Here is a 26,588-nt window from a genome sequence, read left to right as displayed (position 1 = left end):
AAGTCTTAACTCTGAAATGAGCTTTGAAGAGTGGAAGGAGGACACTGTTTTTCCCCCTTTTCTTTTTGTTTCTCTACTCTGGAGAATTACAAATACTTTGAACATGGAAATCTGGAAATTGTTAGATTAATGATCCTTTTTACAGTAACTTGTACCATTATAGGTCTAAAAAAAAGCTCAGACCACAGAGTATGCAGTCCTGTTTCTTGCAATGCCTGTTACTGAAGGCTTTAGCGTAAGGTACAAAGAACCTAGTAAACATGATTGAGTTTAAGTTGGTATTTGCATTATTTTTCTTTTTTCATTTTAAAAAAAGATTTGAGTGATAGGGAGGGCAAGCCCATTCCTACAGTTTTCCCTCCACAGTTACAAGCTAGTATCTTGGCAGATAGCATGCCCAGCCTGCGCAGAGCTTGCATCTATTTGTATTGCTTTGTATAATAGCCCTCCATTTTTACTGGTTGCACTAATTTTTTAGCCCCACAATTCCAAATACTGCCTGGTGTGGTTAATAGCATTTGTAAATGAAACATTTTAATACACAGAAATCAGGGTTCTGTTCAAATCTTTCTGCTCATTTGAGAAAGAACTAGCAGCATAAAATGGATGGTAATACAGAGAGCATGGGGAAAAAAAAACATTTCCAATGACTTTAAGTTGATTTTTTTGGAGAAAACAGAAATACCTGCAACAGATAGTTACTTGTGAGATATAGATTTAAATATTTTACCATGCTGGCTTTTTGTCAACTTCAAGTCCAAATTATCCTAGCAAGCAATGTTTCACAAAGCAGCAGTATTAGAGAAGAATATTTTTCAACTTGAAAGCTGAGATTCCAAGATTTTAGTTAAGAGGTTTATGAATGTAACAGGTATTTCTAGTTCTAACAGTTTGATACTGATGAAATTAGGTCAGAACTGACATCGGGAGAAAAGGTAAAACAGCAAAACATGCAACATGAGATTTTCAAGCCTTCTAATGTCTGACAGTCATACAATATGGTAAAGGAAAAGCATAAAGAGCAACAAAGAGAGACAAAAAGGAATTGAAAAAATGATCTATATAAGCAGACGTAAATCCTTCGTATAGACATTATGGCCTGCTTACCCTCCTGCTGACATTGTGGAGAGACAATAGACCAGTCTTGAATTGCCTAAACTGCCACATAGCAGCTTTGTGTGTTTGTTCGTAGGAAGCATGGACATTCACTGCCCAAGATACTGCTTCAGCTACATAGACCTTTATTCCCCCTACTACAGCACTTAGTGTCCTTCAAATCCTGCAGCTTCAGGTAGCCTGCTTTCTCAGTTCTGAAACTATAGGTGTTCTGTTGCATTTCTTCAGGTTAATAGCTGTTGAGCTAGAAGTTGTTTCCTAGTATCTGCAGTAGGTAACTTTCATGTTTCAAAAATAAATGAAAGGGATCAGTTTGACCCAGGTTTCTACACATAAACATTTTTCAGAACTTGATTTACCTCTTGGGACAAAATCTTGGATTAGCACTGCTGACAATAGCCTTGCATAGAAAGAAAATGCTTCTATAGTTGAATTATATTCCCCATTTTAGATACTCCACTGAATTTTCTTGAAGTAGAGTCACTATTGCTGTGACTGGAATTGTAAGTGATGAAGGGCAAACCAGCAGCTTGATGCCAGCAGCATCCACAATGAAAAAATTTAAATATACTTACAGATCTTACATGCATTCTGAAAAGGATATTCTAATGCACAAAACTCTTTTAAATGCTGTATCAGTATGTTGTGCAAAGTTTCACTTGATGATTGAGTGAAGTGACTGAAGAATCTGTATTTAATCAAAATGCAGAAAAAAAGAGTAAATAACATAAACTTACAGTTAGTGTTTGCTCCTGTTGGCATGCAATATTTCAAAAGAATAACAGTAGCTTCTTTAGTTTAAGATAAGAAAGCTACGATAGCAGACTGTATGCAAGATTAGTTTAGCGTCATACTGTGCCCAGGATCATTCAGCTTCAGCTATCCAATTCCTACATTCCTAGCACCTAGAGTCGAAGAGTTGCTACTAAGCCTCAGTGTTCATTTGTCAGCTCACAAATCCACAGAATTAGATCCCTCCAGTACCTAATTGCAATTGTATAGAGGCAGCTGTTATCAGTTCATAGGTCCTTTCTCAGCATGCAGGTCAGACACTAGCAATAGCTATGCTATTTTCTATATTATACTGATAAGTATTTGTTTGAATATAGCAGAAGCTCCTTGTTCTTAATTACATTGCTACAGAAATATAAACAGGAGTTACACCAAACTTAAACTTTTATAAATAGTATTAAACTTTATTTCATAAATGACTCACTGAACAGCTGGAGTTGCTGGTGTGTGTACTTAAGAGACAAGAATCCTGTAGCTCACTTGTAGGTGAAGTTTATTATCCTGTTGAAAGCCATGGAACAAAATATCCTGACTAGCAAGTAAGAAAAGCTAGAGCTTTGCCTAGTAGCATCCACCAAAACCCAGGAGTTGACCAAGTGGTCAACTCTGCCACTAATGCTTAGCCTGTAAAATGTTAGTTCAAACAAACTCACCCCAGAAGCTTACTGAACTAGGGCATATGATCCCCAAGCAGCAGAAGTGTCAGTAGTACTATCACTGTTTTCTAGCTGTTATATGTGAGATTATTCTTCTTTCTCTTTGTCAGTGGTAAGGATAGTCCAGACAACTTTAATCACTTCAGGCAAAGGCTGCATGGCTTTTTTTAATTTGCCAATAAGGGTTGTTTCAGAAAACTGGCTTAATTAACTGTAATGGATTAGAGAGTATTCACATAGTCTTTCCTGGCAGCAGTGCTGCAGAAGCTGTAATCTGCTGCAGGATGGCAGGATTCAAAGTTTTCAGATCTCCAAGAAGCTGTTTATGCATATCTTTGGTGCCAAGAACTAGTAACAAAATAGCTCTTGTAAACCAGGTCACATGTTTTGCTGTCCGCAGGCACATCCCAACAGCTTAGAACATTCGCAGACCATACTGGAATGAGAAACCATGCTCAGCCTAAGACTGTACTTTCACCACTAAGGGAACTGGAAGCACTAGCTCACCTCTTTTGGCAGCAGCAACATAAAAAGGAAAAAATAAAAACTGATGGGTTATGAAAAGATTAATCTGCCCTAATCACTGCGTGAGAAGGGTTTCATTATTTAAAGAAATCAATTTTGGCCTTTTGACTGTTGTTTCTTTCATCTTCATCCCACACTATCAACTAAATATGGCAACCTTCACAACTCCAGCATCAATCGTACAATTTCTCATCCCTTTCGGGAGATCTTTATCACCCTGGAGTGATATGAGACAGGCCTCCTTTCCCTTCCCACAGTAGGGATGAAATGAACAGATATGCCGGACTCTTCTGCCTTTTTATGGGCCCCCAGCCCCTCCCCCCAAAAAAACTTTTGAAGAGGAAAACAATGTTCAACCTCTAAGTGGGCAAACAGCCCATTAGGCAGCATTTTTTCTTGTCAGTCTTTCAGTTTCTTAAAAGGTTTAAGCTTTGAGTGGCAAAAATTCAGGCAGTGTTAGCATAGACTTCCCTTGGAGCACAAAAGGCATCCTGGACCTCTGTGCAGAAACAAAATTTAAGCACAGCTCTTCAGTTCTGCTTTCCCTCTTCTGGCTTATCACCAACACCTGGACAAGTTAATAAAAAATCAAAACCAACTAAACACAAACCACCACCCTAATCCCCCAAATCCTACAACTTGCCTTCATGCTTACTGCTACAATCAGGACAGGTCTTCTAAAAATTGTTATTGACTATAACAGATCTGGATACTACAGAAGATGAGTGACATGATACAGACAAGATATCCTAGCCAGAATTAAAATTTCTAAAGAGAATTTAATAGAAAAAAAGAGCTACAGGTTTGAAACACTTGAAAACATTACCCTTTTCCCCCACAACATATCAGAGGTAGTAGTGAACTGTCAATCTACAAAGTTTTGAAAGGTGGACCTGAATCCTACTAGAACCATGAAACTCAGTTAATAAATTTCAGTGATCCTTATTCAGGTTAAGTCCTCTTCATTACAGGCCAAGACAAATCAGTTCTGAAGCCTGAACTACAAGAAAAGATAGCATGATTTATTCGAGAGAGAGGGCTATTTAAGAACTAACCTCAAGTCTGAGAAGTCATGGATAGCAGAATAGTCAAGAAACTATATAAAGGCACTTGCTTCCTACAGATTTGTAATTTTTTACACTAAGGAGAAGTGCTTTTGAAGTCCTTACAAAGTCTTGCCTGTTTCCCAAACTGCAATGTACTGTCCTGAAATCATGAACTGAAAACTTGGGCATTTGAAAAACACTGTGCTCCAGGCCCTTTAGAGGCTTGAGTAGAACGGGTCTGATAGCAAATGGGAGCAGGATCCTCTTTTAAGAAAGGCTAAAAGCCTGTACTCAGGAACACAGGCAGACAAGAGAACCAGTCTCGTAACCAGCTCTTACGACACTAAACCGAAGAGTGCACAAGTACAACAGGATCCAAGTAGAACAACCTAAGGAGGATCAAGTTAGGATAAGTTTGAATGGTGCGCTATTTATATTGCTTAGATTTATGTATTAACTTGCTGTTCAGGCTCTATGAAGCCTTGAGCCAAAACAGAAGTCTAACTAAAAGAAAATTCATCCAATTGAAGTGATACTGTATCTGCGAATCTACATGGTTTATTTCAGCAATAACTGCCCCCAAACCTGAAGTACAACATTTAAAAATCTACAACACAAAAATAGAAAATATTCAAAATGCACAGAAACACAAGTCACCTTTAATGTGATTAAAACGTCACATGAGATTTTTTTTGCAGTTAAGTGGCAATTAAGGATGTGCTTTACAACACTGTGTAGGAATTTGTATGTTTCCTGTACAGGCAGGATCCTCATGCTTGTGCAAGTCGTTCTAGGACTCTTCGGTAATCCGAAACAAGTTGCTGGAAGCTCTCTTCTAACTGTTCATGTTGCATGTTTAGGTCTATTTGGTTCAACTGATTTGTCAGCTCCTCTGGTCTTAGACACCTTCTCATCTTGGCAAGTTCTCTCTGCTTTTTCTAAGCAAGCAAACAAATAGCAGTTTGAACATAATTAAATGATATACCTGATGATCATTGATTGTACTAATTCGATTTCGGTATATGTAGTTCTTTATAATGTCCTTAATCCTAAGTAACACAGTATCAGTGTTTGATTGGGACATCAATTCAGTTAAATCCTCAGTTTCTGTATTATGAAGTGAAAAACAGTTTCTAAGTTTTTCCTTAACCAAACAGATAAGGTCATATTAGACTTGTACTGCTGAAGATGTACGGCATGAAAAACCAGACTGTGGCAACAACCAGGATACTTAGTTCTATGATGACATTAATCACACCAATGTCCCATTATGTGGCTGTTCGGCTAACTAATTTCCCCATAACTGACCATCAAAAATTAATTTTAAGCTTCCTCAACACAAAAAACATTTAACGAACTGCTACAAATTCTTCGAAAGTTAGAAGGATTAGCAGTAGCAGCCTTGAAATGCAATAAAATTTACAAGCATAAATGTATTTGTACAGCAATGAGAAGCTCTTGCTGTGTCACATGTGGTATTTTTACCTGTTCCTTAAAAACACCTCTGAATACTTTTGTATTTCCTTTCCCCAGATGTATTTTTATATAGCTGATACCTATTACTGAACTACTTAGTTCCTTAGTTACTGTCTATTCTTCAGTCTTCCCTCACTTTGTAAAAGCAGAATGTCATTCAACATCTCCTTATATATTAAAAAAAAAACACAACACCACCAAAACACAAGCATTATGTATGCCTGGCAATTTATCAATACATCTTTGCATGCCTATGGAATCACAGAGTTCATTAAAACAGAATTTCCCCAAGGATTCTATTTCTACCATCAGTTTCAAAAATCAAAGCCCCACTGTATGTAATTTTACACTTATCTCCCACAGGAAAATTTGTTTTCTTTCTAAGATTGATGCTGAGGGTCAGGAGGAAGGAGTAGAGACCACAGGAAACTGTAAATGATCAAGATCAGAAAAAAAATTTATAATCTCCCACAGAGAGGCAAAGTTCAGTTCAGAAAAGGAGGTCTGATTTAGGTCCTGCCACTCAGCATGACATTGCATTACTCCTGATCATGCAAGTATTTAATACAGTGCTGGGTTCTCATTTCTGCTAACAGCCTTCATAAGTCCAATGTGAGTACAAAGTTTTGCTATGCTGGTACAACAGGGTAAATGATGCTTTAGGAAGGCTTGCAAGCTAACCAAGGTACTTCTTGGCTTCACAAAATGTGAGACTTTCCCAACAGGGTTTTGGTTTGCTTAGCAAGTACTTAACTGAAGAGAGTAGCTAACATACTAGTTATAGCAATAAACCTAGACTTATTTGTGGTCCTTTGACTCTTTAATGCAAACACTCACGCCATTGACAACTAGGATATTTTTTTTTTTTTTTTGTATCTGTATCTCAAAGGGTCAGTTTATGCAACATGGACCAACTATATTGCAGAACCCAAGACACATATTTAATAGAAACTAAGGAAATTACTTTGCACTAAATTTAGTACTTGCCTGAACTTTACTGCTGAAATTATTGTATATTCTATCTGCACACAGTTCTTTGCTGACATAGCTCAGTTACTTCTAGCAAGTTGTTAAGAGCTAGCTAACAAGTAGAACATGAACCTAAGCTATACCTAATCTGCAGTGTAAACTGCACAGCATTTACCTCTCCAAACTTTTGCCTGTCTATTTAAGATATTTTTAACCTTTTCAAGAAATCGACATTTCTTCCCCTTTGGCCTACCTGGACATAATGCTACTTGTAGCTAGACAACATAAACTTAGTAACAATTTCCTGCTGGAATTCAGCAGGAAACAGTCAGGAGCCAAACCCAGGATCTTCAGCACTGGTATGTATGAATGTTCTCTGCATCTGTATACATGTCAATTGAACACTGCATAACTAATAGTAGTTGATTGGCAACATAATTGGCATAAACTACATTTATGGAAATGAGAGTAAAATCAAGTATAATTAGCCTTGAAATAAGTAGCAAATGATACTTAAGTCATATACACCTTATAGGGGCCAATCAGCCTTCTTTTAACGTCCAACCGATAGCTTCTGGATTGTTCTGCATCACCCATATCTGTTGCACGCAATCGAAGGATTTCATAAACTCGTCTTGTGTGTTGCTAATGAACAGAAAGGAGAATAAAAACCATGTCTGAATAAAGAGGTCACTCACCAGAACTCAAAAGTGGAGAAATACTTAACTATTAGAGTAGTTCCTCAGCTTAGGGGAAGACAGCAAAGAGGCATGGACAAAGTCACTGTCAAACCCATCCTCCTATCTGGTGGGTTAAATGAATAAGCATTCTTTTTTTTCCTTCAAAACAATTTTATTCCCTGCAGCCAGTGTCTGATCGTAAAGTGTTGTACCAGCAGTAGAGGTGCTTCAAGGATTTGCTGTAAATGAGCAGCATAAAATCCAGAAGCCAGAGTCCACAACTACTTCAAAAAACTGAAGGCCTGGAAGTAGAGCAACATTTGATATTAAGCAACATTTTACTAAACAGTATCTACTTCTCTAATTTTAGTAAAGCCCTTTACAAGGCCTCTGGAGTTCTAAATGAGAATGAAACAACAGTATTTACGAGTTTTCTGTTTACTAGGGAAAAAAATGAAAATGAGCAAATGGAAAAACTGAAGCACTTTTGGAAAGAGGATCAGCTAGTATCACATCTGAGAAAAATAAAATCACATTGCTACTTTATTACTACTGTTGCATCTATATGAAAACAATTCAAGGCCAAGTTTTCTTTTGCTGAGCAATGGAACAAAAATAAGGTGGTTTATTTTTTACATTAGCACATATCTGGATACTGCCAGAAAAATCCAAACCCAACTTATTTATCCTTTCAGGTTTAAGATATCAGATAGAGAAGGCTGCAAATTTAGTTTCCTTATACAAGCTGGTTGTAATGCGTAAATCCCAAATCTCCCCTCTATGTTTAAATTATTATTCTACTAATTTGATATGAATATGTCCAACTAAAATGTTTCTGATTTAATACCTTATTTATTTTCAGTTTTTGTTGTGCTTCCACCACCATTTCTTGACTGAAACCTTGCATTAACCTTCCCGGGGAAAAGCAAAGCAAATCTTTACAAAGCTTTACAAGAACAAAGTCTCTTAGCTTCACATAGTTTTCAGACGGATCTTCAGCTAGAAACAAACCAAAAGTAGCTAATATCAGTATTATTTATTTCCTCATCTCTGGTATGTAATTACAAACAACTATGGAAAGCAAAGGTAGATACAACATTCATCAGTATATTAACAACTGTGCTTAATTGTAAGTACTGCTATCAAAGTTTGAGATGTTTGACAGTAGACGTTAAAGACCTTGCTGAAAGAAAAGCTTCCAATATTTCATGTATGCAGTACTGTACAGTATTAGATGTGCATTTCTAAGAGACTTACAACATACATATTTAATCCAATTTAATTCCTTAGGAAAACTACTTTATGCTTAAATCCTTTTCTTTGTATGTTCCATCTATTCTGTATTTGGCAGTGGCAGAACTACTAGAATACAAACTAATTGTGTGGAAAAACTGGTGAAACTATCCTACTATATACAAATAAACCAGCTGAAAGTGTGTATTAACCATGAGTTATAAAAGGACCCAAAGCATAAGCTTATCCAAAATTAAAAGGCTAGGAGAACCTAGGCAAAAGCTGATCACAATTTTGAGTTACCTCCACTTTGCTTAAAATTGTAGAATAACTATTAAAAACTGTTGTTTTAGAAAAAAACACCAAAGTTGAGAACTGACTTCAGTGAACATCAGCGTGGTCCCACATGCAACTTTGTTCCCACTCATGAATTATACAGAGGAAAAATGCTTACAACCTTGTGAATGTATTTCTTCCTTACTTAATAGACAGGCTTACTACAAGTAGCAGGGTCACATTGCCCCCAACACTAATTTTTCCATGGACTAGCATTACAGAATTTATTGCTAAACAGTTTATGTCCCAGCTGTGTTTTTCTTTAATTTAGAGGACCACTGTAAAGAGCTGAAATTTGCAGTTTAAGGATAATCAAAAGCTAGTAAGTTACCAAGAAGGACTGGGATAGAAGTTGGTGGTGCGTATATGCAGCAATGCACAACTGGCAATTTATTTTTTGGATTGGAGAGAGCTTATGATGATTGTATCTGTTAATGTTTTGTGCAGAAGTAGCCTAATCTTGTATGGCAAGTCTTACAGCACTTACTCTGCAAAAGAGATTGGAGAAGCTGTACTAAAGTTAACTAATTCCATTCAGAAGAGGCAGTTTGAGTTTCTGCCATCCAGAGGGACCTGGACAGGCTTGAGAAATGGACCAGGGCAAACCTCATGAAGTTCAACAAGGCCAAGTACAAGGTCCTGCACCTGGATTGGGGCAATTCCAAGCACAAATATAGGCTTCGGGAGAAAAGATTAAGAATAGCCCTGACGAGAAGCTGAATGTGAACCAGCAGCCCAGAAAGCCAACCATATAGCAGGCTGCATCAAGAAGCATAACCAACAGGTTGAAGGAGGGGATTCTTCTCCTTTAGTCTGGTGAGACCCTACCAGGAGTACTGCGTTCAGCTCTGGAGCTTCCAACATAAGAAGGATGTGGACCTGTTGGAGCAAGTCCAGAGGAGGGCCACAAAAATGCTCAGAGGGCTGGAGCAGCTCTCCTGTGAAAACAGGCTAAGAGAGCTGGGCTTGCTCAGCCTGGAGAACAGGAGACTCATGGGAGACCTGACAGCAGCCTTCTAGTACCTAAAGGGGGCTGACAAAAAAGCTGGAGTGGGACTTTTTACAAGGGTGTGAAGGGATAGGACAAGAGGGAATAGGCTTTAAGCTGAAATTTAACAGATTGAGGTTAGATGTAACGAAGAAGTTCCTCACTGTGGGGGTTGTGAGACACTTAAACAGGCTGTCCAGGGAAGTTGTGACTGCCTCATCACTGGAAGTGTTCAAGGCCAGTCTGGATGGGGCTTTAAACAACCTGCTCTAGTGGAAGGTGTCCTGTCCATAGCACGGGGTTGGAACTAAACGATCTTTAAGGTCCTTCCCAACCCAAACCATTCTGTGATTCTATAATGATGATTCTGTACAGTAAGCATTACCAGTATAACATTTCACTTGTGTCAGTTAGAATGACAAACTATAAGCAGAACAAAATATTTGTTGTAAATGTGAAACTCCAAAGTATTTTTTTTTTTTTTTAAAGCATTAGGTCTTTCAAAGAAGTTCAGCCAATTTTCATTTCCTCTTTTCAGAAAAGTTAAAGTCCTTATTTCCCAAGTTTAGTTGCTACATAATTAAATATCCTGACCATATCAAGGTTGTCCACCCTGATTTTTCCACTTAAAAGGAAAATAAATAATTTTGTTAAAACCTTAATTTCCATAATAATAACTTGAGTGCCATGTAGAACACCAGAAGATTCTCTTGCTTCATTTCATAATGAAAAACTTATTTTAGTGCACATTGACTGTGTGCTACAACCCTGTGTTTAAGACACTAAGCCATGAACATATCATATGATTTATGCAGTACCCTGTTAAGACTGTTTATCCTCAGCTATAAAAGCTTACGAAGATTCATACTATTAAAGGAAAAAGAAAAAAAAGTAAATGCATGATGCACATGATTTCCTGTTGCATAAACAAAGCTATACTTCCTTAGGTTCCTATGAACTGAATCAAAATTATGAGGTAGATTACTTTAGGTTAGGATTATCCTGCAGCAATGCGTTATGGAAGCTAGAGTTCTACTGTCTTTGAATGAGAATGAGTGAGTTATTTCTAACTAAGATGAGGTCGGAGATAGTGCCTAGAACTGAATGGTCAAGTCATCTTTGAACTGCATTTCTTCCTATACTGGACTTGAAACCTCAACAAAGATGTCACTTTTGTAGCCGTTTTTTACATTCTATCTTTTTTATGCACATACAATCTTTTTCTCCTGTGCCATTTCCTCAATAACTTTTTATTTCAGGTATTTGTGCATACACCTCTAATATCGTGGGTGCCTTGAGCCAGCAATACATGCTTCTGGAGCACAAACTCTCTAGATTTTTACCATCTGTAAAATTTTGACTCACACACTAATATTAATATGCAATTTTAGTTTGGTGTGTTGCCCCACCCCCACAAGTCAGTTTTTTGCTAATAGGAGTAAGTAGAACAAGGAATTTGACAAAGCTTGATCTCTTGGCAAACTCAGCTGTGTATCTCACAATAAAATGGCTAATTAGCTGGTAATCCGTTCATGCTAGGGATTGAATTTTCCTGGTGTGCTGCTCTCTAAGTAAAAGATTTAAGGAGCTACATTATATACAGTTCTTCTGTAAACCAGGGTTCTATTAATCCTGAACTGAGTTGAAGCTAAATCTTCAAAAGGCCATTTAAGTCTGACAAGTGAACATGTAAGTTAGTTTGCAGGCTAATACCCTGAGAATGCTACAAGTTGCTTATTAAACAACTGAGCAGAGTTAATAATTTAACACAAACCTGTTATATCAAGTACTGTAGGAGAAGACATATAGTATCTATGAACTGTTTCAAGCAGCTGAGCACCATGGCCTTCTCCTTGGAATGGTGGCAGGATCAGCATCTGACTACAGACAAAGGAATGCATTTTCAGTTCAAATGCATGCATTTTCAAACATTATAATGTAAAGGCTTAAAAACAAAAATAGTATTTCATTTTAAAGTACATATAGCAATCTGCATGTTAAAACATAATTTTTAATGGAGTCTTAAAATCGCTAAATATTCAAAACTTGTTCGAGATTCCATCCGCTTCAAGAAGGGAACAATGAAATAAATCAGTGCATAGCCAGCTAATAATGGGATTTTTTTAAACAAATCAACACCATTATAAACAAGTATTGGGAACTTCAGCAGTTCCCTCTTCTGAAATAAAAGGCAAGGCACGAGTTACGCCGCCAATTACCTTACACGTGGCCGGGTTTTGTCTGGGTACACATAGTAATTATAGACTGTCATGTAGCCTACGGTCGCAAAGAGCGTAGCTCCATCCTTATTATACTTCTCAAATCTGCAGATAAAACAGAAAGCCAAGCAGGTCAATTACAGTCGCGCTCCCATGCAGTGTCCATTTTCTTTTCCATTCTCCAACTGAATTTTCAGTGTCAGCAAGCTACTCTGTGAGGGCCCAATGGGTACACCTGCTATGTTCTGAATGTACAATTCACTTAATTGGTGTGCAGCAACTTGGATAAATCAGGCCTCTTTACAGCACTTCAGTGCACTTGCCTATTATAAAGATGAATAGGTGGCAAGTAAAAGAAAACACAGGCAAAGCTCATTTTACTGTTTAAGCCTACATTCAAGGCTCTAACGGACAACAGCATTTAATTCAGCTCTATTCTCAAGCTTTGCCAAAGCATAATGGAGGAAAACTCAAGCCTCATAAACAATGGTTTTTCTTTCCTGGGAAAAATATCATTATACTGCTCCAATAATTGGCCAGCCACAATTAAAATGCAGGCTTTGTGGAGGTAATAAGGTCCACTGTTGCTTTAGAACTGTACTTACACTAGAAAGTAGTTCCATCTTTCATCATCTACATCAATAAAGCTAGCAGTTTCAATAAACCACATCAAGAACGTCTGAAGCCTTTCATGATATTCTCGAAAGCCTGGACATGTCATGTCAGCCTAGGGAAAAAGCCAGAAGAAGTCAGGTGAAACCTATCACAGATGTTAAGAGGAAAAACATACAAACCCTAATTAAATTCTCAAAAAAAAAAAAAAAAAGCATGGTTATAAATATTAATTAACTGGTAAAATAAATGATTATATATTTTAATTGAAGCATTACTGAAAGTATATCACTGCAAAATAATATTTTAGTTGTTCAGCAGCAGAAGTTTAACTTATTTTTGATACCTTGTATATCTGATATGTTATATTGTCACCAGCTTCTTCATTATGGACAGAATATGTGTGTAGCAGCGTTCCAAAGGGCTTGAAGTTCACCTCCTTCTCCAGCAGAGACACAAAGTCATCTGTGTTTGTGCAAAAGCCAGGAGGAATGATTTCTCTAATTTTACTTTCAACATCATCTGCCTGGAAATTATAAAAGGGGCAGGATCAGTGGAAGATTAGAAAAAGACAGCATTGGTGTCACTATTGTGCTGTTAAGAAATGACTATAAGGGAGATGCTATGGGCTAACAGTAATAAAAAATAAAAAAAAAAAAAGAGGGAAAACCAGGAAATGAAGAAGCAAGACCTTTCTGTTGTTCTGTAGTGGCCTTCTGATAGGGAGCTGCCCGGATAAGATCCAGAAATGTCACAGTCCAGCCACTATGAGCATCAAAAAGCTTACAAAAGTTACAGCATAAGTTCATGCACAATTCTATGTTTAGAGTTACATTTGTCCAAGTAGACCTAAGTGTCGATAGCTATTCTGAAAATGCAGCATGCTCAGAGACTGAGACTTTCCAGACAGCAATTCTCCAAGACTACACTACACAGCCATGTGGAACTCAGGCTCCCAAACAAGCATCAGACAAGAGGTATTAGGTGGTGCAGAACTAAGTGGATGAAAAGAGACAAAGACCAAAAGTGGTAGCTCCCAGACAGAAAAGTGACAGGTAGCACACTCATTCATTCTTATGAGTCCCTGCTTGAAATGGCAGGATAAGCCGCAAAACACACTACAAACTCAGAAGACAACATTCCACATTCTAATCAAAGAACATTTTGAAAACAAAATTTTACATAAAATAATAAAAATATACTTAAGGATACTGTCAGCAAGTCTGACCTACCAGGAAGACAAAATATTCTGACATCAAAATTAAATTCAAAATTAAAATTACTTTTTCTCAGATAACCAAAGTGAAAGTTAAAGACTATCAGCTGAGCAGACTTCATAATCCTTTTCAGACCCCCAAAAGACCACTTGATTGAATACATTTACTACTTCTTTTTAACCATGAATATTTGATGAAGTTTCACAATAACGTATTACTGCTTCTCACCAGGCAATAAAACTTAATGAATTGGTCTCAACTTAACAAAACCCTACTCCTCAATACAACTCCTAAAAGCCTGACATTACATTCAACAAAATGAGCTTACATTCAATTCAAACTTTCCTCTGGACAATGAATCCAGGTTTTTACTTAATGGAGTTTGCCGTGAGTTCAGCTGTAATGTTTGTATTGTATCTATTTCCACAAGGACTGACACAAGAACACTTTGTGTTAACTTACTAAGCAGCTCTTTCACACCGTTTACATGCATGATGGGTATTAGTTCAAAACCAAGACCCTTGCTACTTAGCATTCAAAACAGGGAAATTAAGATGCTTAGAACAAAATACACTACAAAAGGCTAATACAACATGCTACTAATTCCTGTCCTTTCAACCATAGTCCCTTAAGTAGAAGCAATGCACCTGCAAATGAATAGCACTTTAACATTCAGTTACATTTTTAGTATAGAGAAAGATGGATGTAGTTCAGCACAAACAAGTTTTATTCTTAATGGTTTGGTACTACCAACATTTATATTTATATTTGTAGGAAGAGCTATTAAGCAGTTAAAATATAGCTCTACAATACTTAGTGTAAGAACCCAGTTAAAATGCGTACAATCTTTACATCCATTCCATTCTCTAAACAAAGGCATGTGTTTATTGGAACCTTTCCTATTCTTTTTAAAACAGTATGTTCTTTACACTTACTGATTTAGCTGCATTAAACAAAATCAGCTTTTTCAGAACCAGTGAATTACACAAAAGTATTTTTATGGAATGAATTTTAGAAATGCCTTTTTTTTTTCTTTTTTAAACTGTCCAAGTGCATTGTTTACGCAGATCTTTAGTCTGAACTGCTGATAAAGCTGTTGGAAACTGCAACCGAAAATCTGTACTGACTTTCATTTTATATACCTGAAAAAGGCATGTAAAAATAAACTAGAATTAAAATAGTATTTCCAAGTGCAGTTCAATTAACTCAGACCATGTAGAAGATATCTAAAAATGGGTGAATATGCAGTATGAAGTATTACATAAATAAAGCTGCTCTCCTCACATTCATAGTTTCTTAATTAGTGATAATAAGGAAGACAAACTTTCACCTGCTGAAAGCATGCAAGGAGTTACCAAGATTTGTTTGCTGCCTTTCCCTTCTGTAGTTATCTGATATTGGTGAGAGTTTAATTTCTTTTATCAGAGCAAGGCACTCATATCTTGCTAACTGGCATGGATGCACATGATGACAAACAAGTTTCTGTTCAGAAAAACAATCCAATTGAATAGCGCAGAAGTGTTCAACATAGGCAAAGCCACTTACAATGAAGCATACAAAAAACCGAAAGAAGCCAATCAAGAGTTGTTGAGCTTATGTCTCATAGAAGTACTGTAATGTATTTACCTTCATAATCAGAATCTAGTGAGGTAATGATTGGGAATATGGCATAGGCTTGTAACTAAACTTGATTTGTAGTAGGACTACTTACAGGGGCAGTGGCTCTTTGTACACTGCATTTGACTCTGGATAATTTTAATATATAGAGTTTTCTTGTACTAACAGTTAGGACACTTGTATACCATATAGATGCTGTTTCAAAGTAATTTAAAATAACTACAGAAATATATTTAAAAGCTAATTTCTCTAACAATTATATGTATTAATTCCAGGGAGGGACCAATGGAGTGATCAGAAGTATGACACACACAAAAAAAAAACAAACAAAAAAACCAAACAAAACACCAAACCAAAAAAACCCCACACACAACTGCAAAAACTAAAACAAAAAACAAACAAAGGAAAAAAAAAAAGCCAGATGAGACACATTTTCATTAATTTTTGTGTAAAGCAAATGTGCCAGACCAGCTGCAAAGCAAGATAAATACATTTATAGCAAAGACTGTTTCAGAGGTTAGTGAAAGACTTTCCCCCACCCTGTCATAAAATGCAGATGAAAAGGAAGATGCTTGAACAGGTGCAAATCTCAGAGCAGCAAGCAATTTGGAGGTCAATGCTATTAATATTTACATTAGAAGAAGGCAGCCTCTCTTCAGATATTTGAAAGAATCAACTCCACCCAAGGGATAAATTTTATTTTCATTAAGTGAAGTGACAACTTCTGTTCAAAACATGATCATACTTGGCTGAGCCTTCCCCATTAACATGGCTTAGATCCACCTTTAAGGAGATGATATTAAGATGCATAAATATGACTGGAGTTTTGGCTCTTGACATTTCAGGATCTTATCTTTCACCTAATGTTTGAAAAGATCTTGGAGGAAGAAGGAACAGTGATACTGGGACAAATATTTTTGTCAGTCCCTGGCAGAGACTGTATCAGCTGCTTTAACAATAATGGAACCAAACTCACAGTCACAGAATAAAACCACCTGCTGCTGAACAGGCTTTTGCATGTATTTAGATACAAAACCCTAATCTGTGAATAACTTTGCAAAGCATTAAAACTAATTTTTCCCTTTTAACCAGTTATGTTAAAGGCAGAAACTGCTGTCCTTTCCTAAACACCATCTATTCACAGCACAAAGATTACCTGCCATGAACAGTGGATAGTCTGCATCTTAGTATAACTATTAATTAAAGGAGCTGAGATCTGCAACCTAACAGCTAACTCAGAATAGTAAATGTTATTATGCATTAACAACCTGCTGTAATGACATCTTGTTTCAATCTCTGCAAACGCATTAGTATCTTAAGGTGGTTAAACTAATGGTAAATTACAAATGCAGAACAAGATTGATGACCACTGTAACTTTTCTCCTCCTTAGGTTTAGATACAACCATATGAACAGCCTATTCGGATTACAGTATTAATACCAAGGGAAGCACAGGGTGTGCTACTGCATCCTTCCAATTCAGCTGAAGCCTGTAAATACTCTGGGAAGCATATAGAAGCCTTGCTCAAAAAGATCCTTCATCTCAATCTCTTAAACAATTGGAGGAATAATTCAGCATAGGAACCAGGGCTTAAAAGAAGATTCCGAGTGATCAAAAAAGTTGCACTGCGTGCTTAGGGCAAGGCAGACCTTATTTACCTTGAAATGACATTGGCGAAAGGTTGGATAGTTTGGTTTTAATATGATTACTACTTTGCCAACAGGCTTTCCTTTCTTCCTGATTTCTAAAAGCCTGCTAAAGATTGAACAGCATGACCTTCCTCTCCTAAGATATGCTGCCCTAGCCTTGAAAGTATTTTAGACCTGTCCAGGCACCTAGCCTGACGAACTATGTGTATCCTAATGGAATTTCAGAAAAAGGAAGTGGAAATCTTTAAAATTCATTTAATAATGTAATTCAATTTTTTTTTTTCCTTTACAATAAGCCTTTCTTTGAAAATGTTTACATGAACTCCAGGGGATTTGAAATTATGAACTTAAAATACAGCTTGAAGTTATAAATATATTTACTGTTTGGGTGGGGTTTTTATTTCAAAAAGCTACTCTCAGGCAGAGCAATTTCAAGTCTGTGCAAATATACAGACATTTCACACTACAGAGGATTATGATGATTCATCAACAACCATACCAATAGCTCTTTTGGAAAGAAATCAACTCAGTTTTTCCTTCATTATAACTATGCAAAAGTCAGATGATACTAAGTTTTCTTAATGCACTGGAGACCACACATAAAATACAGCAATGCTAGTCCTCCTGGAAACAGTTAACATGAAAATACAGATTTGCTAAGTTGTGGGTTTTTTGTGGTACTGGCTTTGGTATTAGCACCTCACGTCTCACTGCACTGTTTGACACAATTTTGATGATTCTGTAGTCAAAGGAAGAACAATGGGAAAAGGTATAGATGAAGTTCAAAGATTTTGTTCAGTTTAGTAACAAAGGAAACTTTTATTTGCTTGCAATGTAAATCACTTCTGAGTGGGCAATTGCTAAACCTAGAATTCTTGTCCATATTACAACTAAACCTCATCAATAATATTTTAAGTGCAGGTCTGATTCTTTCTTTACCTCCACACAGTCAAACTTTTCATTAACTTTAGATGTATACTCGATGCGGAAAAGCGTTGACAGGTTACCAGCAATATAGTACAACAGGATCTTCAGTCCTTTGTAACCAAAAGCAACTTCACTGAGGAAGGAGAAAAGAACAATCAGGAGCTCTATACAGAGCAAAATATTCACATCACAGAGCTTTCATTTAATACACTTTGAAGTTCATCTTGTCTTCCTAGTGAGATATACTAAGCTTCCTAATAGGAAAAAGGGAATCAAACTTGGTGACGTGGTTTAGTGGGAGGTGTCCTTGCCTATGGCAGGGTGATTGGAACTAGATGATCTTAAGGTGCTTTCCAACCCTAACTGTTCAGTGACTCTATGAAAACTGGATGAGCACTATCTAAACAGTGATAATACCTTATACTATTTCTACTAGTTATTTTGCTCCTCTAGTGGAGAAATAGAACCTGTTCCTAAACTCAGTAAGGTGGTGTCTGTGCCCTTACTGTGACAGCTCAAAAAAGAATACCCAAAATAGCCAATACTCCATTTACTTTTTTCAGTATCTTAAACTCATTATCATTTATTTACATGATTTAATAAATATAATTTATCAAAACTTAGTTTGCAGTGCCATTTATACTATATATATCCATACACAGATAAACAGTCATAGCAATGAATGTGGGTTTTGTGGACAGTTTCTATATAGTTATCTAATCTAATTAGAACTGAGTAAATGCAAAAGGCTCAGCGCCAGGTCCTGCACTTGTGTCACAACTCCATGCAATTCTACAGGCTTGGGGAGAGTGGTTGCAAAGCTGCCCATCAGGAAAGGACCTGGCACTGTTGAACACTGCAGCTGAACATGAGCCAGCTTGTGTCCAGGTGCCCAAGAAGGCCTATATCAGAAATAGTGCGGCCAGCAGGACTAGGGCACTGATCATCCCCCTGTACTCAGCACTGGTAAGGCCACACCTCAAATACTGTGTTGAGTTCTGTGTCCCTCACCACGAGACAGACACTGAGATGCTGGAGTTGGTTCAAAGAGCAACAAAACTGGTGAGGGTCTAGAGCACAAGTCTTACAAGGAGTGGCTGAGGGAACTGGGGTTGTTTGGCCTAGAGAAAAGGAGGGTCAGGGGAGACTTTATCACTGTCTACAACTACCTGAAAGGAGGTTGTAGCAAGCTGGGTGCTGGTCTCCTCTTTCAAGTAGCAAGTGATGGGATGAGAGGAAATGGCTTCAAGTTGTGCCAGGGGAGATTTAAATTTCATATTGGGAAATATTTTTTCACAGAACAGGTTGTTGGGCATTGGAACAGGCTGCCCAGAGAAGCGGTTGAGTCACCATCCCTGGAAGTATTTAGAAGACATGTAGATGTGACACTTGGGGACATAGTTCAGTGGTGGACTTGGCAATGCCAGGCGAACAGCTGGACCCTATGATCTTAACAGTCTTTTCCAACCTCAACAATTCTATAGTTTCTCTATCCTGTGCATGTCTGTTTATAAGTATACATGTTGAAGAAAGTAAAACCCCAAATTCAATACAGTTAGCATTCAATGACCTAGAACAGCTAGCAATGTGAGTTTAAGTTAATACTTAATCCTGTGTTTTATTCACCAAAAATCCCACGTAATAGTAAAAAAGGGATATACTGTTGCTAGGTATTGGGGGTTTTTTGGTACACAGTACTGTGAAAATTGTTAGTAAGAACTGATAATTCTTCCTTAAACATAGAAACATGTCATGAACACAATACCACTTAAGTAATTCTGACTGCAAAAATCAGTTATTTAATTGTCTCCTAATCTACCTTAAAAATAGCATGTAAAATGACTACAGGCTCAAACCTTATAAGATAGGCACCAAAGATGCTGTTTAACTATACAGTCATAAAACTGAAGTATTGCCATGTTATTTAAAATAGTTTCATACAGTTGGATTTCCTTTTTTCTAACAATTTGGAAGCAACTTTCCCCTTCTAGATCTATTATTTTGACGCTGGATACTTTAACTTACTCGTCTCCAAACACTTGATGGCTATACTCTGGATTAAACGTTGTGTTGTCATCCTCCAACTCCTCAGGAAAGCGAACTAAGGGTTAAAAAAAAACAAGGAAAAGAAAGAAGAGCATGACCAAGTCATCACCTTCAGTTTGTGTATCAATAGATGCCCTGCTAGATGTTCACGCATTCTTCCACTACAGTCAATTTCAATTCCAAACCTACCTATGCTAGGCTGGCATGCAAATGAAATAAAGTCACCTTGTGTAATTTGGAGGCATGTTATTTGATCATTAAGCAGACTAAAACTGAAAAATTGACACAGATGTATACATTCATATATATCATATACAATCTCCTTAACCTTACTGTCTTTAACTCCATCTTGAACACTGAGGACACTGTCCACAGCAAGCTACATAAATCACATAGTCAACATTGCCTTCCAATTCTGCCATTCTTCTCCTACATGCAGCTGAGAAGATATCACTACAGAGGATCTTCATGGAATTGTGAAGGAAAGAAATGTTTATTTGCATTTATATCTGTGTCCAAGTTTTGGGGAATCAGCATGGATACATACAAAACAGCTGTACCCATACTATATTGGTACTTGTACCACTATTATCAAAATAATTAGCAATTTATTTTTTCCCCAACTCTACTTTTTTTTCCAAAGCCTAGTATTAAACAAGGTTGGGTTTTGGTTTTTTTTTTCCTGGTAATGTAAAAATATTCACTATAATGACATCTACTCAACCTCAGTAACTTACCAAGCAAACTTTTTATTCATGCTTATGGAGTTACAGCAGTTGCTCCACAGCAGTTGCGACATGTGCTTCCATCACAAAATACATTATTTATGATTACCAGAAGAAATTAGAGATTAAACTAGGCTTTCTTCTAAGGAAAACTTTAGAAGACTGAAAAATGTGATTCACAAACATCCTCTGTGTATTTGTGGTTAGTTAAAAGCTACCTACAATTGGAAGGGACATAACTCTTAACTTGGTCATCAAAATTATAGCTCAGACACATTTACAAGGCACAAACAACTCAAGACAACCGTTATATATTCTTAATGCTGAATGAGTTAATACTGCATTAACATGAGCATGTGTAATTGTAGGAGCTAACACTGTCATTAAAGTTTCGGGGTTTTTTAAAAGTATATGAAACATTGAACTACAGCTGCATTGCTGCTTTATTCCAGTAAAATTGGAGATGAAGAAAAGTTATTTCTGGTAATATTAGAAAAGAGTTATCCAACGAGAAGAACGCAAATAAGGAGTGCCCTAGTGACAAGATGAAAGTTTGGCCCTCTCAAAATTAAGAGAACGGTTGGTCCTATCTTCTCAGGTTTAATTCAGAGATTAAAAGATTTGAGACAAGGTTGCAGTGATAAGAATAAAAAACCCCAACAAAATGCACAATGACCACCATAAAACCCAACCAAACAAAACCACCCACTCTCCCCAAACACCACCCCTCCAGGCAATTCTGAACTTTCACCATGGAAGAAATTAGGACTCTGAAGAAGACAGTTTATGACTGCTCTTATAGGTATGTGGGAAGTATGTTTTTATATATATATATATATATATACACACACGTACACACACGCATTTTTTAATGGTATCAATTTGTAGCTTATCTTTTATCTTAACAGAACTTTCATATGGAACATGTACGCTCTCTGAAAGAAAAAGGAAGCTAAAAATATTAGCAGAATAGGGTAATGGGTACTTTAATTAGAAAACCTTTAGCAGTCTCTCTCAAACCTGATATAAATAGCTTCTTGCATCTCTGGACAAAATTCACTCAGATGTCATTATTTTTCTTTCCTTTTGTTATATAAAGGTGGAAGAGAAAAATAAAACATTAGATCTAGTCATAAAGCCATTATTTGAAATAATGTTTAAGAGGAATACTTCATAATTACAAGTGGTTTAAAAATGTGTTTTGGTTATAGTGACATTTTGGCTCACAAGCCAAAGATGATTGTGTATTAAAATGATACTTAACTATATGGAACAGGTTGCTAGTCATAGTTCTGAAAAGTGCTTACCACCACAATCATTAGTTTTATTTTCTTAATAAATTATGATATTTATATTGCTCAAGGGAACAAATGGCTAAAGGGCTGGAAAAATTAACAATTAGTTAAGGTATGCCTTATTCTTCAAGTTATTACTGCTGCACATAAGTTTGAGATATAAGTAAGTTCACCAAGAGTTCATTAATTCTGCCTGTGTTCTGGGTGTCCCAGTAAATAAATTAGCTGCAGAGAACCATAAACAGCTCTTGAAAGACTCTTTTTTTTCTAGATTTTAAGCAATTGTCATTAAAAAGGTCTTGTATAATCCAGATGGGTGCAAAACCCTAACCCAACACTTTTGAATCTTTACCCTTGCTTTTGGTTTTATTAACCAACTCAAACAAAGAGGAAAGGGAAATTTGTTAAAAAAAAATACATAATTAGGTATCTGTAACCCTAAAGAAAAAAGTTGTTGCTATGGTCACCATGAAGAAGATACATACTTAGGACTGTACCATAGCATATGGATTAGAGAATAAAAGGGAAACTAAAAGATAATGAATACTTCAATAAAATAAGACAAGATATAATTCCAACACACTCTCTTGACATGCAAATAAATTGCTGATGATGTTATTACACAGAGACATGACTGAATTTCTACAGCCGCACTATATAGCATAGCTGTACTATAACTGCAGTAGACTCAGCAAAACTATATTATGTATTTCTATTCTCGTATGTGTATGTTTACATTAGTAATTATTAAAACCTGGGTGGATTTAAGTATAACAGAGTTTCTTAAGAAGGTACTAAAATATTCCAGCATCAAATACACAATATTTAAAAAGTGATATTACCTAGTTTCAGCTGAATTGCTTCATTTGTGTTACACTTGTACTCAGCCAGCTTCTTCTCCATAGCAGTAAGTCCTGAAAAAACACCCAAAACAACCAAACCCAAAACATTTTATGTGAAGAGTTAAGAGGTGTACAGTCTACATGTCACTATTATTGAAGAACATATTTAGGAAAAGGTTCTCAAAACCAGAAAAAAAAACACACCAAAAATACTGAACAAGTAGGTTTAAAAAGGCTATAATATGCTACAATGTGTAAAGGGAATATAGATTTATGTAACTTTTTCTGGACCTAGAAACCAGACCACAAGTATCTCTCTTTTTCATTTCTGAGAATGAAGGTGTCCTGGGTTCAGCTGTAAAAGTTATTTTTGTCCTCCTAGTAGCTGGTGCATTGCTATGTTTTGGCTTTAGTCTGAGAACAACGCTGATAACACACCAATGTTTTAGCTGTTGCTAAGTAATGCTTACCCTGATCAAGGACTTTTCAGTCTCTCATGCTCTGCCAGTGAGGAAGGGTACAAGAAGCTGGGACAAAGCAGAGACAGGACACCTCACCCAAACTAGCCAAAGGGGTATTCCAGACCACAGCACATCATGTTCAGTATGTAAACCAGGAGGAGTCACTTGGAAGGCCCAGATCACTGCTCGGGTCAGGCTGGGTATTGGTCAGTAGGTGGTGAGCAACTATATTCTCCTCCCTTGTTATTTCCCTTATTATTATTATTAGTGGTAGTAGTGGTAGGTTTATATTATACTTTAGTTATTGGACTCTTCTTATCTCAACCTGTGGAGCTTACATTCTTTCCATCTTCCTCCCCATCCTGCCCAGAGGAGGGGGGAAAAAGGGGGGGAGTGAGCAAGCAGCTGCATGGTGCTGAGTTACAGGCTGGGCTTAGACCACGACACAGGGCATTACATTAAAAATATGCAAATGTTCTAAGTTATTACCACCAAAATATATCCAAAAGCTGTAAGTAAAAATTAACAATTCAGTCTAACAGATTTTTTTTTTTTTTAAAAGAACATGTTAAATAATAAGTTTTCAGGGCTTTTCAAGTCTTCTTTTTCCCATCAGAAAGCTCTTCCTCTAACTTCAAGTAGCAAACTTTAAGTAAAAATGTGGTTTTGATTCCCTCCTCACCCCTACTAAACCAGTAGCCATGGAGATATACTCTGATTTATCACTACCAAGTGTGGGGACCGTGAGCCCGAGGTTGCCTTCCCAGCAGCGGCATGCCCATGACAACAGAGGGGAAGAAAGTCAGCTGCATTCTCCACCAGACACCGGATTCCCCAGTCACCCACCCTCCTCCGCTGCTCCGGCCACGGCCGCCCCAAGCTCTCGCTCCGATTTCTTGACCCATGTTCCGGTCGCAGCGCTTCCATTCGCGGACGGCACAGAGGCCCTGTCAGCGCCCGCATGAGTCAGACAGAGGACAACAGTGTTGGCCGTTCCAGTGCCCCATTCCCCCTCAGGAGAGACGGCCGCAGCTCCCAAACGTGTTGCCTCAAGCAGTCAAGCCACAACGCCCGCCGTGATCAGAGTGCTGGGGCGGCACATGTCAGCTGTCGGAGAACAATTAGGCAGCCCAGGCCTGGGGTCAGGACAGACCCTAGGACTTACCCGCCATTTCCCAACAGCGGCGGCGACGGCCGAATCACCCGGGCAGAACGAATCAACTCGCGCGCCCACTCACCGGAAATGAGCGCACACACATACACTTCCGCTTCCGCCCGCCGAAACGCAGCGAGAAGCCAATAGCGGCACTATATGGGGCACGCAGCCCGCGCGCGTGCCCAGTGCCCACCTGGCGGGAGCCCACGAGCACCACATCACGCAATGCTCATTTGCATAGCCCCGCCCCCAGAGTGTACCGCCGGGAGAGGCGGGCTGTCTCGGTCCTGGCGGCGCGCATGCGGAGTGTTCCGTGCTTAGGTACTCTCACGAGCTTCGGGCTTACCGCCACCGAAACGCTTAATCGGACGGAAAAGCTCATGAAGTAAGATGAGTTTGAAACAACTTTTAAGATCATCAAGCCCAACTGTTTCCACAGGGCTGCCAAGTCCACCACTAAACCACGTCCCCAACCTTTTAAATACCTCCAGGGCTGGTGATTCAAGCATTTTAGGCAGCCTGTTCCAATGCCTGACAACCTTTTCTGTGAAGAAGTTTTTCCTAATATTCAATATAAACCTCTCCTGGTGCACCTTGAGGCCATTATCTCTTGTCCTATTACTTGTTATTTGGGAAGAGTCTGACGCCCACCTTACTACAATCTCCAGTAGACCAACAAGGTCTCCCCTGAGCCTCCTTTTCTCCAGACTAAACAACCCCCGTTCCCTCAGCCATTCCTCACCAGACTTGTGCTCAAGGGCGTTTACCAGCTGTGTTGCTCTTCTCTGGACCCACTTCACACCTCAGTATCTGTCTTGTAGGGAGGGGCCCAGAACTAAACACATTATTCGAAGTGCAGCCTCACCAGTGCCGACTACAGAAGGAAGATGGAGCTTTACCATCAATAAAAAGAAAAGCCAAGTGCTGAACCACTTGTTACAGCTGCTGCTACAAGGACCATGGAGATTTCTGCTATTTTATTTTAAGGTCTGTTTTCTGGTGCACACTGTTACTCTGCAGCTAGTATGGACTTGCTGAACAAGCTGGTTTAGTGGTCAAATACTTACCAAATAAGCAGATTTATAGCAAACCTTTGTGCTGTCAGCTGGCACATTGGCACATATGTAGTACATGTACTTTGAGTTATCTTCAGGCACTTTTTTTGACCCGTAGCAAAAAAAAAAAAAGTTCTGCTTTATACAGTAAATTAGTTGTTTTAAACTTAGAAATGTGAGTCATCGTTCTGTGGCTGCCATTATAAACTCCCAACTACATATAGTTATGAGGTATAACAGAAGCTGTCCTATTTATGTTTTCTGGCAGCATGTAATGAAAGATCTTGTTGGGTCCTTAAAATAGTAACTCAAGACAAAATATGCATTAGTATTTAAGCCAGGTTTTATAATAATTTATTGTGATTGAACTGTCCAAACGAAGTATAAATTTATTCTTTCTTGAGGCTATGGCCTGCATGCCTTTTGTTTTAAGGTATAAAACAAGTTGGCGTGTTCTACTATTAAAGTATTACAAGCAGCTTCTGTCAGAAATTAACTGAATTACAGCCAGAATTGATTACTTTGTGCCTCTATTTGTAGAAAATACAGGGATACTTACATTGCAGCCATACTGCTAGAATATCGGTGTACAAACAGTTTCAACACTTGGTATCACCAGGTGTAGCTTTGCAGACCCTCAAGGCAACGGCTGCATCTGTTAAGCCAGAAATGAGGTTCAGCAGCATTTTAAAAAGCTCATTTTTACGCTATGGAGGTGCTGTCAGCAGCCTTCTGGGCGAGGACTCGCAGCCGTGGTCCCGCTGCCTTTGGTGGGGCGGCTGACACACCGTCCAGCGTCGCCCGCGATGAGTCCGTGTGGCGGCTAACGCGGGGGGCGAGCGGGTACCGACAACATTGCTGCCCGGCTGAGCGCAGGCAGCGCAGGAGGCAGGGCCACGGCTGGTACTGGTGGGCTCGACTCCCCTCGTCCCTGAAGCCCTGCGGCGGCC

The 26,588-nt window shown here is 38.1% G+C and overlaps 1 protein-coding gene across 5 annotated transcripts; it reads right to left on the bottom strand.

The window, feature by feature from the left end:
* Positions 1 to 1,710: 1,710 nt before the first annotated feature.
* HAT1 (histone acetyltransferase 1) lies at positions 1,711 to 26,566 on the bottom strand. 5 transcript variants are annotated; one of them, XM_080620280.1, is made up of 12 exons: positions 24,593 to 24,824; positions 22,967 to 23,038; positions 20,084 to 20,159; positions 18,071 to 18,191; positions 12,995 to 13,174; positions 12,642 to 12,763; positions 12,037 to 12,141; positions 11,592 to 11,698; positions 8,108 to 8,259; positions 7,109 to 7,225; positions 5,973 to 6,040; positions 5,000 to 5,073 (listed from the first exon to the last, which is right to left on the bottom strand). In XM_080620280.1, exons 1-11 carry the CDS (start codon positions 24,597 to 24,599, stop codon positions 6,011 to 6,013), a joined length of 1,089 nt encoding a protein of 362 aa, XP_080476406.1. In that variant the 5' UTR covers positions 24,600 to 24,824; the 3' UTR covers positions 5,000 to 5,073; positions 5,973 to 6,010. The 5 variants fall into 5 exon arrangements, with proteins under 5 accessions (XP_080476404.1, XP_080476403.1, XP_080476407.1 ...); XM_080620278.1 differs by lacking the exons at positions 5,000 to 5,073; positions 5,973 to 6,040 and adding an exon at positions 1,711 to 1,804; XM_080620277.1 differs by lacking the exon at positions 5,973 to 6,040 and having other exon boundaries at positions 4,598 to 5,073.
* Between the last annotated feature and the right edge of the window lie 22 nt (positions 26,567 to 26,588).

This window comes from Psittacula echo, assembly GCF_963264785.1.
Source record: "Psittacula echo genome assembly, chromosome: 6".
Taxonomy (NCBI): Eukaryota; Metazoa; Chordata; class Aves; order Psittaciformes; family Psittacidae; genus Psittacula; species Psittacula echo.
This window is presented reverse-complemented; position numbering and strand designations above follow the sequence as displayed.

Excerpts from the sequence above, each read along its gene's own strand:
- HAT1 (XM_080620277.1), bottom strand. Across the intron at positions 18,192-20,083 it reads CATCAAGTGTTTGGAGACGA|TGAAGTTGCTTTTGGTTACA; the intron begins GTAAGTTAAAGT and ends CTCCTTCCTCAG. Across the intron at positions 11,699-12,036 it reads AAAACCCGGCCACGTGTAAG|TCAGATGCTGATCCTGCCAC; the intron begins GTAATTGGCGGC and ends CTTTGTCTGTAG.